General features: G+C 42.2%; 1 protein-coding gene across 1 annotated transcript in view; it reads right to left on the reverse strand.

The window, feature by feature from the left end:
• Positions 1 to 438: 438 nt before the first annotated feature.
• The window catches only part of GAD2 (glutamate decarboxylase 2), a 65,893-nt gene continuing 52,673 nt past the window's right edge, over positions 439 to 13,658 (reverse strand). Inside the window, exons 14-16 of the mRNA XM_006058373.4 lie at positions 7,891 to 7,998; positions 7,263 to 7,352; positions 439 to 4,532 (exon numbers count right to left, since the gene is read on the reverse strand). Coding sequence (XP_006058435.1) covers positions 4,359 to 4,532; positions 7,263 to 7,352; positions 7,891 to 7,998 — 372 coding nt within the window. The 3' untranslated portion in view covers positions 439 to 4,358. The remainder of the gene's footprint in view (positions 4,533 to 7,262; positions 7,353 to 7,890; positions 7,999 to 13,658) is intronic.

Below are 13,658 nucleotides of genomic sequence, written 5' to 3' on the forward strand. Positions count from 1 at the left end.
GGTGGATTCTTTAACACTGTGCCACTGGGGAAGACTTGTACCCAAGAGTGTTCAACAAGTCTCCTTGTCATGTTGGTGCTGGCCAAAAATTTGTTCAGGTTTTTCTGTACCAGGCTCTGAATTAGTAATTTCTGAAGCTGCTTGTAACCTTCATGGCAGGTCATTATACTTATTTCCTCCACTTCGGTATGTACATGAAATTTTCCATAATAAAATACTTAAAAAAAAAAAAGATTAGATCTGAGTGAAGGAGAAACCAGGGTAGTGAAAAAAATATCCTTGAGAAGCAACTACAGAAGTAAGAGCTTTTTTTCCCCAAAGAAGACCCAAAGATGCTCTGAGCTCTGTGACAACGGAAGGACCTTTTATGCAGGCCAAGTCATTAGAAATGAGCCCCTCAACATGGCAAAGCCAGAAGCAAGCATCCAAAGTCTGAGCTATGTCCACATGTACACATTTATTTGGATTTAGAGAGACAACACATAAAATACTTTGATCATACACAAGTTCATATTTGGTAAGAGGATCAGGTTGTCACATGTTTGTAGTTCTTTTTTTTATTATTATTGTTTTCTGTCTTTAGTAATGGAGCAATGCTGGGGAAGTGTCAATATCGTTCAGAAACACCAATGGGGAACAGTATTTCAGCATAGGTAACTAATCAATACACAGCGTGTGCACTTAGCATTTGAAAACAGGAGGGCGCGTGCAAGATGATACCCACTGCTAGGTTCCTGGGTTCCCTGTTCTGCTGCTATATTTACACCCGTGCTTTCTTGGTCCATATTCTGAGCAGTAGCATCTACTCCAAATGATGCTAGCAGGGACAGTACCTGTGAGGTTGGCTGCTGGTGACCCTCCTTATTGGTCTCCTGTTCTCAGAGACACTGAAGTTGCATTCCCTTTGCATGGTGTGAAATCACACAATTCTCAAAGGAGACTTCTCAGGAGCAAGCGGAGCCAAGGGCGCTCCCTGTGAGGGCTGAGGTGGAGGGCACACCGTGTGGCAGAGAGAGTATGGCACGGATGCAAGTGTGGTTCTCAGAATATCAGTACGGCCACCACACAGGAATAGACACATCAGTAATATGTTGTACAAGCTTCTACAGCAACACATGTTGACTTGCAACACTGCAAATTCGATCTAAAGTGCACAACCCCAATCTGAGGGGACGAGACAGTACTAGCAGTATATTAAAGGCAACACAGTTACACACAGGATTAACTTCCTTTTCTTTCCTCATGTCCTTGACACAGTCCAGGAAGTCAATACCATTTATGTGTCTCTGATGAAGACATACCACACTTTTTTTTTCAAGTATTTAAAAATAAGAAACACAATATTGCTGTCTAAATGAAAATGGCCATGTCAAATGTGATTAAAGCTAAAACCCAACTTTCCTAATATTTGTAAAAGAATCAGTTCAGTCACTCAGTCGTGCCTGACTCTTTGCGACCCCATGTAAAAGAATGGTCCCACATAAAGGCCTTTGGCACTGGGAATTTGCGGTCAAGTTCAAAGCAATCTCCCTTCCTTCCTTCACTCCTTCCTTCCCTACTTCCCTTCCACTTGAGAAGATTGCAAACCTACTTTAAAGAATGTTTAAACTACTGCGATCTATCAGGCTTTTATTTACCTCCTTCCCTGGGTTATGGTTGGTAGCACTTCACTGCATAAAATGGAGCAAGGCTCCCAGCAAACTTGGGAAAGAACCTGGAAAGGACAGGGTGTTGGGGAAATGATCTATTGATAAAAACTCTTTTCTGGAATTTCAAACATAGGCACAAATGTTCCCTTTTAAGTTCAGTCGTACCATCAAGTGAAAAAGCAGTCGATTCTGCTAGGGAGTCTGGACCCCCTACGTAGAAGCCTCTTGGAGTAGAGAGGGGTCTGTCCACATCAGGACATTGGGCTCCATCCTCCAGGCAGGATGGTGGGTTTGATAATTAGCATCTCTGCCTCTGAGATGGGTCGTTTGGGCCTGAGACTCATGATAGCTGGGCAGCTCTGTGCTTATTCTCAACAGCCAAATTCTAGAATGTTTGGCCATTAGACAGAGCCTAGAAGGGGAGGCTTACTCCTTCATAAAATTCTGGGGCGTAGGGTTTTCTTCCAATAGTCACGCACGCATGCCTGCTAAGTTGCTTCAGTCGTGTCTGACTGTAGCCAGCCAGGTTCCTCTGGATTCTCCAGGCAAGAATCCTGGAGTGGGTTGCCATTTCCTTCTCCAGGAGATCTTTCTGACTCAGGGATCGAACCCATGTCTCTTATGTCTCCCGCATTGGCAGGCAGGTTCTTTACCACTAGTGCCACCTGGGAAGTCTAATAGGCACAGGAAATCCATTTGCTTCTTAGACTGAGAGGGACCAAAGCCACATGCACCTCAAGTATCAGTGATTCCGATCCGACCTAGGGGAGAGATGTAGGGGCAAGCTCATGAAGCTTGCAGGTGGTTGGATCCTATGATCAAGTGAGAGGGCTTTGCTACAGGATGAAGGATGGAATCCTCTTCCCTCCCTCATATACCTACAGTCTTCCTGATCACAGATCTGAGTGGTCCATACAGAAAGGATGAATGCTCCTAAATGTGCAGCCACAGTCTGCATATATGTGGATATATACGCAGGACATATATAGTTCTTCGCTAGCACTTGGAATCTGACAGTCTGTACCCCATAAATACCTATGAGAGCTCTTGTTAGCTCCTGTTTCTCCATCAGGTTTGCAGGGGCAGAAGGATGATTTTAGAATATTATTTTGAATTCTATGGAGCATATGTCCTCTCTATATTCCAGTCACTTTGATCTTAATGGGACACAGAAGATAGACAAAGGGTCTTAAGATGCTATCTCAAAATCCTGGGTAACAGGACTTCCCTGGTGGTCCAATGGCTAAAACTCCAAGCTCCTAAGGCAGAGGGCTGAGGTTCGATCCCTGGTCAGGGAACTAGATCCCTCATGCCGCAACTAAGAGTCCACATGCCGCAACTAAAGATCATGTGTGTCATGACTAAGACCTGGCATGGCCAAATAAATACATAAATCTAAAAAAAAAATCTTGGGTGAGGAGCTCATTTCCTCATAACCTCTCATGGAGTAGAAATTAATTATTTGGGATCGCAGAGATGGGGAACTCAGCAGGAAGGACTTCTGTGAGTCAGAATGGGAGGGAATTGGAATAAGCAATGGCCTGGAAGGGAAATGACTCCTCCCTGGACAGGTGATGTGGCCTCCAGGATGACGTCACTATTCTCACAGAGAAACTGAAGGCCAAGTGTAATTTTCTGGGCTCGCCACATCTGGAGTGTGTCCCATTCCTCTTTGCTCTGGCTGATTAGACTTTATTTTCTCTAGGAAATCCAAATGACTTCATAAGAGAATACTGTCTGGGAAGACAGCGCAAGAACCAGCATTCACCTTCTATTTAGAACAGGTTGAATGGAAATAAGAATAGAGACGATTACCCTCATTAGTCTAAGATGAAGCTCAGCTGTCAGGCCTACAGTGCGGGTCTGCTAAGGTCCAATGGGTGAAATACGGAAAAGGGAGAATCTTGCTGTCAAGCGGACCAATCACTTTTTAAAGAAACTACAGTATTCTTTTGTGTTTGTTTTGTAAGAGCCTGAACAGAAAGAAGGCATCACACTGTTAAAGAATTTTGTGGGCCTATGTTCCAAAATAACTTTGCTAAGTGTTTAGTTGTGCCTCCATTCAAAGAAAGAGAAAAAAAAAAACAAAACAATCTGGCTTAGTTTTTATATCTGCCCCTGCAGTTTGTATAACCCATATAAAATAAAAATCTATATGTTACAAAATAGGATTTCTTTTTAATATATATATTTTCCTTTTGTAAAATTATATGTATTTAAATACACTTGATATGTTACTATAGGTAAATTAGAAATTTTTTTCTAATACTATGAAAAAGGCAAGAGTTTTTTTTTAATTGTCAACATATATTTTATATTTACTTTATCCTTTTCACTGTACCCCAGAGAACCTTCTATGATTCAGGGGTAATTTGGCACTATTCAATCCTACTACTCTGACTTGAAAATAAAGTTTGATTTGCACGCTATATTAAAAGTAAGGGAAATATTTATAACAATTGTAAGCTTTTCCTTATTGATTAGAACACAGCCTTTTGTCACTAATTATTACAGAGGTGTTCTAAACTTAAGAAACGATTTTTAAAAGGAATAATGTTTGTTAGTTTTTTGATTTTTAAACTGCACTCTACTCTGACACCACAATATAGAAATAGATTTACTTTGGAACAAACTACAAATACATTTACACGGTTTGTGACAACTTAATTGTCTACCTAGAGAATTGAAACAGCTTAGTGAGCTAGGTTATTATAAATCCTGTCCCAGGCGTTCTATTTCTTCAATCAGGAAGTCAATGTCTTGGTGAGTTGCTGCGGGGTTTGAGATGACCATGCGGAAGAAGTTGACCTTGTCGCCCAAGGGCTGGTAGCTCACCATTGTGGTCCCAGACTCCATCATCCTGGCTTTAATCACGGGAGCCACCTGCGGGAAAGATGAGACCGCTGTGATGGCTGCTTCTCCCAGGGATTCTTCCTATTATCAAAGAACCCAGCGCCAAGTAGCATTTTGAGTCTTAAACTGAACAATCAGAACCATATCTGTTTTCCCTTAAAGGAACTGCTCACACTTTTTATGAGAACAGAGGGCTGCTGCTGCTGCTGATGCTAAGTCGCTTCAGTCGTGTCCGACTCTGTGCGACCCCATAGACGGCAGCCCATTAGGCTCCTCTGTCCCTGGGATTCTCCAGGCAAGAACACTGGAGTGGGTTGCCATTTCCTTCTCCAATGCATGAAAGTAAAAAGTGAAAGTGAAGTCGCTCAGTCGTGTCCGACTCTTTGCAACCCCATGGACTGCAACCTACCAGGCTTCTCCGCCCATGGATTTTCCAGGCAAGAGTACTGGAGTGGGGTGCCATTGCCTTCTCTGGAACAGAGGGCTAGAACAGTTTAATACATCCAAGATCTCAAAGGTGCTGAAAGGAATAATCAGTAGCGGGCTATCAGGAGCTTGACATCTTATCTTTGACTTTCTACTTAGTATTGTGTGACAACAGAAAGAATCTGATGGTGGTTCTAAGCATAAAGAGTTTAGCAATACAACATTTGGGGGACTTTTTAATCCTTCAGTAAATATAAAAACATTGGAAGTAAGACAAAATTCAGAGACGGGGTACCAAGATGTAAGCCTCACTACCAAGTGATGTGTGAAAATAAGCAGATTTTTGAGATCTTAAAGCAATTTTAATTCTTGAGATCCTAAAGCTTCCTAGTTTCAAAAAACACTTTTTGTTTTATATTAGAGTATAGCCGATTAACAATGTTTTGATAGTTTGAGATGGACAGCAAAGGGACTCAGCCATACAGATACATATATCCATTCTCCCCAAAACTTCCCTTCCATTCAGGCTGCCACATAACATTGAGTGGAGTTCTCTGTGCTATGCAGTTGTTGATTATCCATTTTAAATACAGCAGCGTGTACCTGTCCATCCCAAACTCCCTAACTATCCTATCCCCCAACTTTCCCCCTGGCAACCACAGGTTCCTTCTCTAAGTCTGTGAGTCTGTATCTGTTTTGTACATAAGTTCATTTGTATAATTTCATTTTAGATTACTCAGTTCATAAGATGACTTGAAACATATTTCCTAATAGTGATGAAGAATCAGCTGAGGCAAAAAGCTGCACCCACAAGGATTTAACATTATGGAGTTGGGTCACAGACAAGATTTCACCACATTTATGCCTGATGGATAATTACAGCCCTTGGTCCTCTATTGTGTATGAAATTAAGTTAAAATGCCTTGTGAGTGAGTGAAGTTGCTCAGTCATGTCCGACTCTTTGCAACCCCATGGGCTATAGCCCACCAGGCTCCTCCATCCCTGGAATTTTCTAGGCAGGAACACTGGAGTGGGTTGCCCTTTCCTTCTCCAGGGGATCTAAATGCTTTAGTTCAGCACAAATGTATTTTTGTCACCAGTTTTGAGGACTCAGCTCCCAGGGCTCACCCAGGTGAATCCACAACTCTGACAAGACCTCCTTATTCCATATCCCTTGGATGTACTGCACATACTTTTATCCCTTCACATTGTCCTCAGTCTCACCATGTCACATTTGTTCTCTTTGCTTAGAATCCCTTCTCTTCCAGTTTGCATCCTACAAAGACTCCAAGGCTCCACAACAGTCCTACACCCATGAGGAAGCCTTTCCTGACTTCTGTAGTCCACTAGCATATTTTTTCTAAGTTGTAAGTACATGATCCTTAGCCATAGAGTCTGTCTATATTCTAATTCCTATCATCCCTTCTCTTATGTGAAAATATACCTCATCTTTGTACCCAACTGTAAGCTCCTGGAAGGCAAGGATGAGGTCTCTCAATTCTTTTATCAGCACAGCACTGTTTGCACATGGAGGGCTCCCTGAGTCCTTATTGACCGTAAAGAGTGGCATAAGAGAAACAGCTCCCAGGATGAGGCATACATTTTAAATTATGTCCAACTATATCCAGGACCTGTCCACATATTTTACCACTGGAGTTTGTAAATATAATATTGATCTTTTTGGTTCATGGCTACAAATACGTAACCAGGGATGTAGATCTCAGGGAAACTTTGGGCTTATGCCAGATCTTTATAGTCAGCAACTCAGTTCAATATGGGAACCATGCCCTCTATCACAGTTGTATTTGTCTTACATGAAGGATAGACTCAAAGGGAATGGAGTTATGAACATGTGACTTTTGAATATCAACACTTACATGACCACTGGTTTGCAATGAGGTTTTAATCCTCAAAATACTCAATGTGAACAATCAACATGGCTCCTCAAGAGAATCAGCAGCAGTTTTGTTTTCTACCCATTTCTGGGGCCTGGTGTCTCTTCCACATTTGTAATTGAGCACCAGTTTCTCTTGGCAGATCAGCAATTTCACCAGATTCCTGCTGAGTTGTGAAGCCAGAAAAGGTATGACCTAGTGCTTATTTTCAGCCCTCATAAACATGCTCTCAGAACACAGAAGCAGGTGAGTTGTTAAAAGTCTGGACAGACCAGTTCTGTGTTTCCTGGCTCTGCAGGAGGCCACAGAGGGCAGGGGACCTGTGACCATGGCTGAAGATAGATGTTCCCTAAAGACGTGCACATCTGTAAGGATGATATGGACACGAAAGGCCCATTATACACGTTGAGGTCCAGATCAGAGGAGCGAGAGTCCTTACCTTGGAGAGGCGGCTCAGTCTCTCTTCATTGTTGTCCAGGACACGCAAGCTCGGAGGTACGTACCAGAAGCAGACATTGGTGTGCTGAGGCTATGAAGTGGAGAGTAAAATTCATGCTCAGCTCAAACAGGCAAGTTTGAAAATGTCAGGGATTTGAAAATTTGAAAATTCCAAATTTCAAATCTGTTCTGCAGCTTCTAGATACAATCCTACTTTTAAACCTCTAATCACCTTTGAACTGCCTGACTTTCACACCATTATACAGTATTTGTGTGTGTGAGAGAGAGAGTTGGATTTATACTTCCATTCTACATGGTTACCCCCTCCCCATTGCTTCTCCTTTGTGATGGTCTCACTTACTTGGACAGTACATTCTTAACTTCAAAAAATATCACTGAGAAGAACTGGAATGGGGACTTCCCTGGTGGTCCAGTTTCTAAGACTTTGCGCTCCCAATGCAGGGGTCCCAGGTTCAATCCCTGGTTAGGGGACTAGATCCCACATGCTGCAACTAAGACCTGGTGCAGCCAAATAAATACATAAATAAAATATTTTTAAAAACTACAAAGAGTTAGAATGGACTAAACTTGGGGGGGTGGGGAGCCACTGTAGAAATCAGAATATATACCTTTCCATCAAACACCATTTCATAACCTTCTCTGTTTTTGATGATATTGTATAAATACTCCGCCAGCTCCAAACACTTATCAATATGTGCTTCAAACCCGATGGTCCCCTATATGAGAGAAGAATAGAGCTTAGCAATCAAGCTGAGGAAGGTGAGCGAGCTCTCAGGTGAGATGGGGGGATGCATCTCTCTGGACACTGGTGGTCTTTCGGGCCCTTTGGTCTCTGCTCTGAGCCAGCACTTTGCTTACATGAGACCATGTGTCTAGAGGCTTTTCTGACAATTATTCCTCCTTTCATGCTGTCCACATCAGATGCCCCTGTTCCCTTTCATGTTGTCACAGCTCTCCACGGCAGAATCCCTTTCTTTCAAAGCCTCTATTCCCCAGCCAATTATTTTGATTACTCGAGGGGAAATTTTACAACTGCCACTCAGAGGAGTAATTATGGAAGTCATTAATGACAGGAGGCCTGGCTATTCTTTTCCTGCAGATAAAAAGCATCGTCAGAGACCGCCCATCCCCCTCTAGGATGTCTGCTGAGTCCCTGCCCATCAGGTGAATTTGCCATTTCCAGATCCCACTTTTGTTCACCAATGTACCCCCATTATAGAACAAATAGGGTAGGTGCTCAATGAATATGTGCTGGACAAAAGAATTACTGACTCTTGAGAGGCACACAGATGCTCTATTAGCCTGTCATTTTGCAAAGCTTATTAGATTTCCCCTTTGGGGATAAATGGGGCTTCCCTGGTGGCTCAGGTGGTAAAGAATCTGCCTGCAATGAGGGAGGCCCAGGTTTGATCCCAGAGTCGGGAAGATCCCCGGAGAAGGGAATGGTTACCCACTTCAGTATTCTTGCCTGAAAAATTCCCTGGACAGAGGAGCCTGGTGGGCTACAGTCCATGGGGTCTCAAAGAGTTGGACACGACTGAGAGACTAACACTTGGGCATAAATGACTCCTATGTCTGTAATAGGTGAACATTATCACAGAGGTCTTTTACTTTCCAGCTGTTGGAAGCCCAGGATCTGGACTTGTGAAAAACCACATGACAGCCTTGGACTACAACTATTTCACTGGCAATGGGACACACGAGGGCAGTGGTCCCCAACATTTTTGGCACCGGGGAGTGGTTTCATGGAAGACAATTTTCCACAGACCAGGGGTGGGGAGAAGGCTTCAGGATGATTCAGGCTCATTACATGCACTGGTCACTTTATTTCTATTATTATTACATCAGCTCCAGCTCAGATCAGCAGGTATCAGATCCCGGAGGTTGGGGACCCCAACACCAGGGAATTACTCTTCACACGGCTTTACTCCGAACTCCACTGGTACGTGTGGAGTACTACAGGAAAGCTTAGAGAAACAGCGAATGCTCGTCCCAGAACTCTGAGAACAGACCTACCAGTGATTAATCCAACCTGGAATCCAGAGGAAGTAATAATGGAGATAAGATGGGCCCACTTTCCTGTTAACACACAGTCTCATCATCTCATCTAAAAGGGGGATCTGGCAGAACGATGACTTGTAGCATCTGAAACATTTTTAAGAGTAAGCTGCATTAAAGAGAGCTGATGGATTCAGAAATCCATTTGTTTAGGGACTGCCACCCTTGCTGACTGATTCCTGTGACTCCAAGTGTCCACCTGATGCCTGGACATCCAGGCCATCACCCATGCACTCCAAGAGTCTGTGGGTGCCAAAGATTTACCATTGGTTTGGACCAAGGTGGCAGTTTGCATCTACTCGGGATGGACGTTAAGTAAGAGGGAGGGGAGTTTACTGTTAGCCAAACTGGATCCTTGGGACCAGGCTAGCATTGGATTTCAACTTGCAGGGACCTGATCCAGGATCTGTTCAGGACCAGTATGACTCTGACCCTGTCCAGCCGTATGGCCTTGGCTAACTTTTCTGCTCACATGGGAATGATGGTGCCTGTACTATTTCCCACACAGAGACATAGCAAAGTGAAATGAATGCTCTGAAAATGACTGTGATTGTACCGTAAAGGGAGTTGGGTTACCAAAGACAGGATGGGAGTTCTCTAGCCCTGCTAGTCTAGGAGTCCACTCTGGCTAAGCTCAGGAGTAATCCATCTGCCCCCTTGAGATGAAGGCTGAAGAGCTATCAGGGGACTCTGATGTGCCTGTATAAGTCTGGGGCTCCTCCTTTCAAATTGGGTATTCATGAGATTAAGATCCATATTTTATCCATATTTTATTTTCAAAGTTTTGTAGGTTTTTAGGTGATTCTCTGAAATTCATTCTATTAATATCAAATGCTTGTTGAATCATTATAGACCACATAGCTCTTCCTGTGAGAATGATAAAGGCATCTATAAAGCCTTATCAGGCAATGCCTCTCCAAGACCTGAATCACTGGGAAGGCAGCTGAAAGCTCAGATGACCACCTCTGCATATGCCCTTCAGCCCCTGCCTGACCATCTTCCTGGGATGTCCTTTCTCCCAGCTCTGCTGGTCGAGGTCTTATTTATTCTATCCATCCTGTTCACAATCAATCTCAAAGGCCAGTTCTTGGTAAATTATTCTTGGCTCTCATATGAGGACTGAGCTCTCCATTCTTTAACTCTTCAATCTGTGTCTGTGCTTCTTTTATAACTAGTTGTGTTCTATTTTTAAAAACATGTTTATTGGAGTATGTGCTATATGCTGTGCTTAGTCACTCAGTCATGTCCAACTTTGCAACCCCATGAGGCTCCTCTGTCCATGAGGATTCTGTAGGCAAGAATACTGGAGTGGGTTGCCATGCCCTCCTCCAGGGGATCTTCCCAACCCAGGGATCGAACCCAGGTCTCCTGCATTGCAGGCGGTTCTTTACCATCTGAGCCACCAGGGACGCCCTGATTGGAGTATAGTTGATTTATAATGCTAATTTCAGATGTACAGCAAAGTGACTCAGTTGTGTGTTGTTGTTTAGTTGCTAAGTTGTGTCAGGTTCTTTTGCGACCCCATGAACTGTAGTCCACCAGGTTCCTCTGTTATTGGGATTTCCCAGGCCAGAATACCGCAATGGGTAGCCATTCCCTTCTCCAGGGGATCTTCCTGACTGAAAGATTGAATCCAGGTCTTCCGAAGTGGCAGGCAGATTCTTCACCACAGAGTCATCAGTTATACATATACATATATCCACTTTCATTTTTAAGATTCTTTTCTTATATAGGCCATTACAGAGAACTGAGCACTGTGCTATACAGTAGGTTCTTATTAGTTATCTATTTTATATATAACAGTATGTCAATCCCGATCTCCTAATTGGTGTTCTGTCTTTTATGATGGTCATTGGTGAATTTCTCTTTCCTGCCTGGAAACTGTAGCCCCTGATCTCATGCAGCAACAGATGCTCAGTAGCTACTTATGAAAAAAATTAATATGTTAGAGAGAAAGGGAACATTCACTCACTCAGTAAGGAGGGCCAGACATCCATTTCCCTTTAATAGTTTCTCCTGGTTTCTTTTTTCCCTCAGCCATTTGCCAGTCCCACTGTTATCTACACTTTAATTATGGAGGTCAATCAGAAAACTATAAGAAAATCTGCCAATCTGCATAATCATATACAAGCATCAAGATTTATGGTAAAAAGTCAGCAGTTACATATTAAGCCATCACTGCAGGCCTATAAAAAGGGACTCCTTTTAAGATTTTTTTCTTTTTTTCTATCTACACAGAGGTTTTTTTTTTTTTTTTTTATTTTATTTTTAAACTTTACAATTAACCGAGGTAATCTGTCAAGATTAAAAATAATCAAGTTCTAGGATTCTCTAATAAAATAAAATAGACAAAATAAAAGGTTTACCCAATAAGAACAGAATTGAGGACAGACACAGTGTCTTTGCCAGTGAAAAGCTTACAAATCATGTCACCATCCAGGAGACTTTCTAGCATTCCACATCAGGATGCTCAATTTTTTGGGGGGGGCATTAATTTGCTCCAATCAAGTTGTCTTGGATTTAATATGACAGTTGTCTTCAGTGCATTTAGCTCCATTTGTTATTAGCAGGTGAAAGAACAGGAATTTATACTTAGATTACTATTTTCCCATGGTTTATCTTTCTAAGGAAAAAATGTGGATTCACTGGAACATTGTCTTCTCCAGGTGTATCGGATAACAGAGGGTTTGCAGATTAACGTCACATTCCTTCTCTTCCTCTTCATGACTGTTTTTGCAAATGCAAAACAGAATGACATGGTCAACTCTTCATGGTTCCTCTTAGAGAGAGTGACTTCTCCTGCCATGGCTGGCGTTATGACAGAGTTAGGCGTATTAGAGGGTGCTTACCCTTGATCTGAGTTGTAGGACTGAGATTATTACTTTAATAGCTATTATCATTTCATTAAAAAAAAATTCAACTTTAAGTTGAAAACCAAATGGATGTTTTTGTCATTTAGATGTCTAGATACTTAGGGCTTTGTGTAAGGAATTAAAAAATAGGTGTCCCTGTCCTCTACGTAATTCAAATTCTTTTCTAAAGTTCTTTACTATAGTCTCTTTCTGTATTTTACACAGAAACAATATGTTGACTTTCATTAATTATAAATAGTTATCCATATGTCTTCATTTCTGTTCACATCTTACATATGAATGTTAGAAAATGGATTATTCCTTTACACAAATATGATGTACAAGAACTAATTAAACTATTTTAAATTCTGGATGATGATAATAAACTAATTTTCAACGCAAAACATATGTGTTCATAAGTTACGAAGCCACTGTGACTTGTCTCTCTGTCTCTCTTTTTATCCCCTCCTCTGGTGCCGGTATCTCAGCCCTTTAGAAACTGGATCCTCTGCCTTTATTTCAAGCTTCACTGGTCCTGCTGTTGAGTTCATACCTGATGTCTTCTGCGTGATTTCTCTGAGAACCAGCCGGCTGCACCAAGCTGGCAGGGAGGCTTCCGATGGAAAAGAAGCAGCAGGATCCAATGAACCATGTCAGATACATTTTTGTGTAAATATAGCTAATGATCATCATCTTAATAAAAACACCAGGGGAACAAGAGACAAAAAGAGGGACACTGAACAATATTTAGAGACCAAGCTTTCCTCAACTTCCTAGCTGATGCTTACCTCAGTCATTTTATCATTCCCACCAATCAAGGAAATGAAATGCCCGCTCATTTGAAAACAGCCTGAGAGTACACCAGTGTACAATGTAAGTCTACATTCTTGATGGATTCATTATTGCCAAATGAAGGTGTCATTGCCAACAGAGTGAGTCTCAACTTGGGCAGTGGGGACCAGATACCTGTCCTTGTCAGGCACCTCAACTTTCAAAAGAGGAAGAAGTCCCCTGCCCAGCTCAAGGGATTTGAGCCCACTCATCACACACCTGTATGGGACAATAAGTCACCCTGGGCCTCACTCCAGGTGGCTGTCTTGTACTTAGTGATACTTAAAGAAAACTCAATCAAGCCAAATAACATGATGGAGGTTTGCTGGAAGACCATGTAGTCCAGCCACCCCTGGAAGCCAGCTAAGAATTTTTGTGCATTAAGTAATACCATCTTTCTAGTTAAACTGCCTTTTTCCAGGATGGGTTTAAAGAAGATTCCATACAATATTAAGTTGGTCGAAAAGTTAGTTTGAATTTTTCCATCAGATGTTATAGAAAAGCCTGAACGAACTTTTTGGCCAACCCAATAGATGTTGACTGTTTCACTCCTAAGTCCCCTCTTTTTCTTATTAGCCATCCACCTGTTTGAACTGTTTAAGTAAATTCAGTTTGCTTAAACACCAGCATATGGA

This window comes from Bubalus bubalis, chromosome 14, assembly GCF_019923935.1.
Source record: "Bubalus bubalis isolate 160015118507 breed Murrah chromosome 14, NDDB_SH_1, whole genome shotgun sequence".
In the NCBI taxonomy this organism is placed as follows: domain Eukaryota; kingdom Metazoa; phylum Chordata; class Mammalia; order Artiodactyla; family Bovidae; genus Bubalus; species Bubalus bubalis.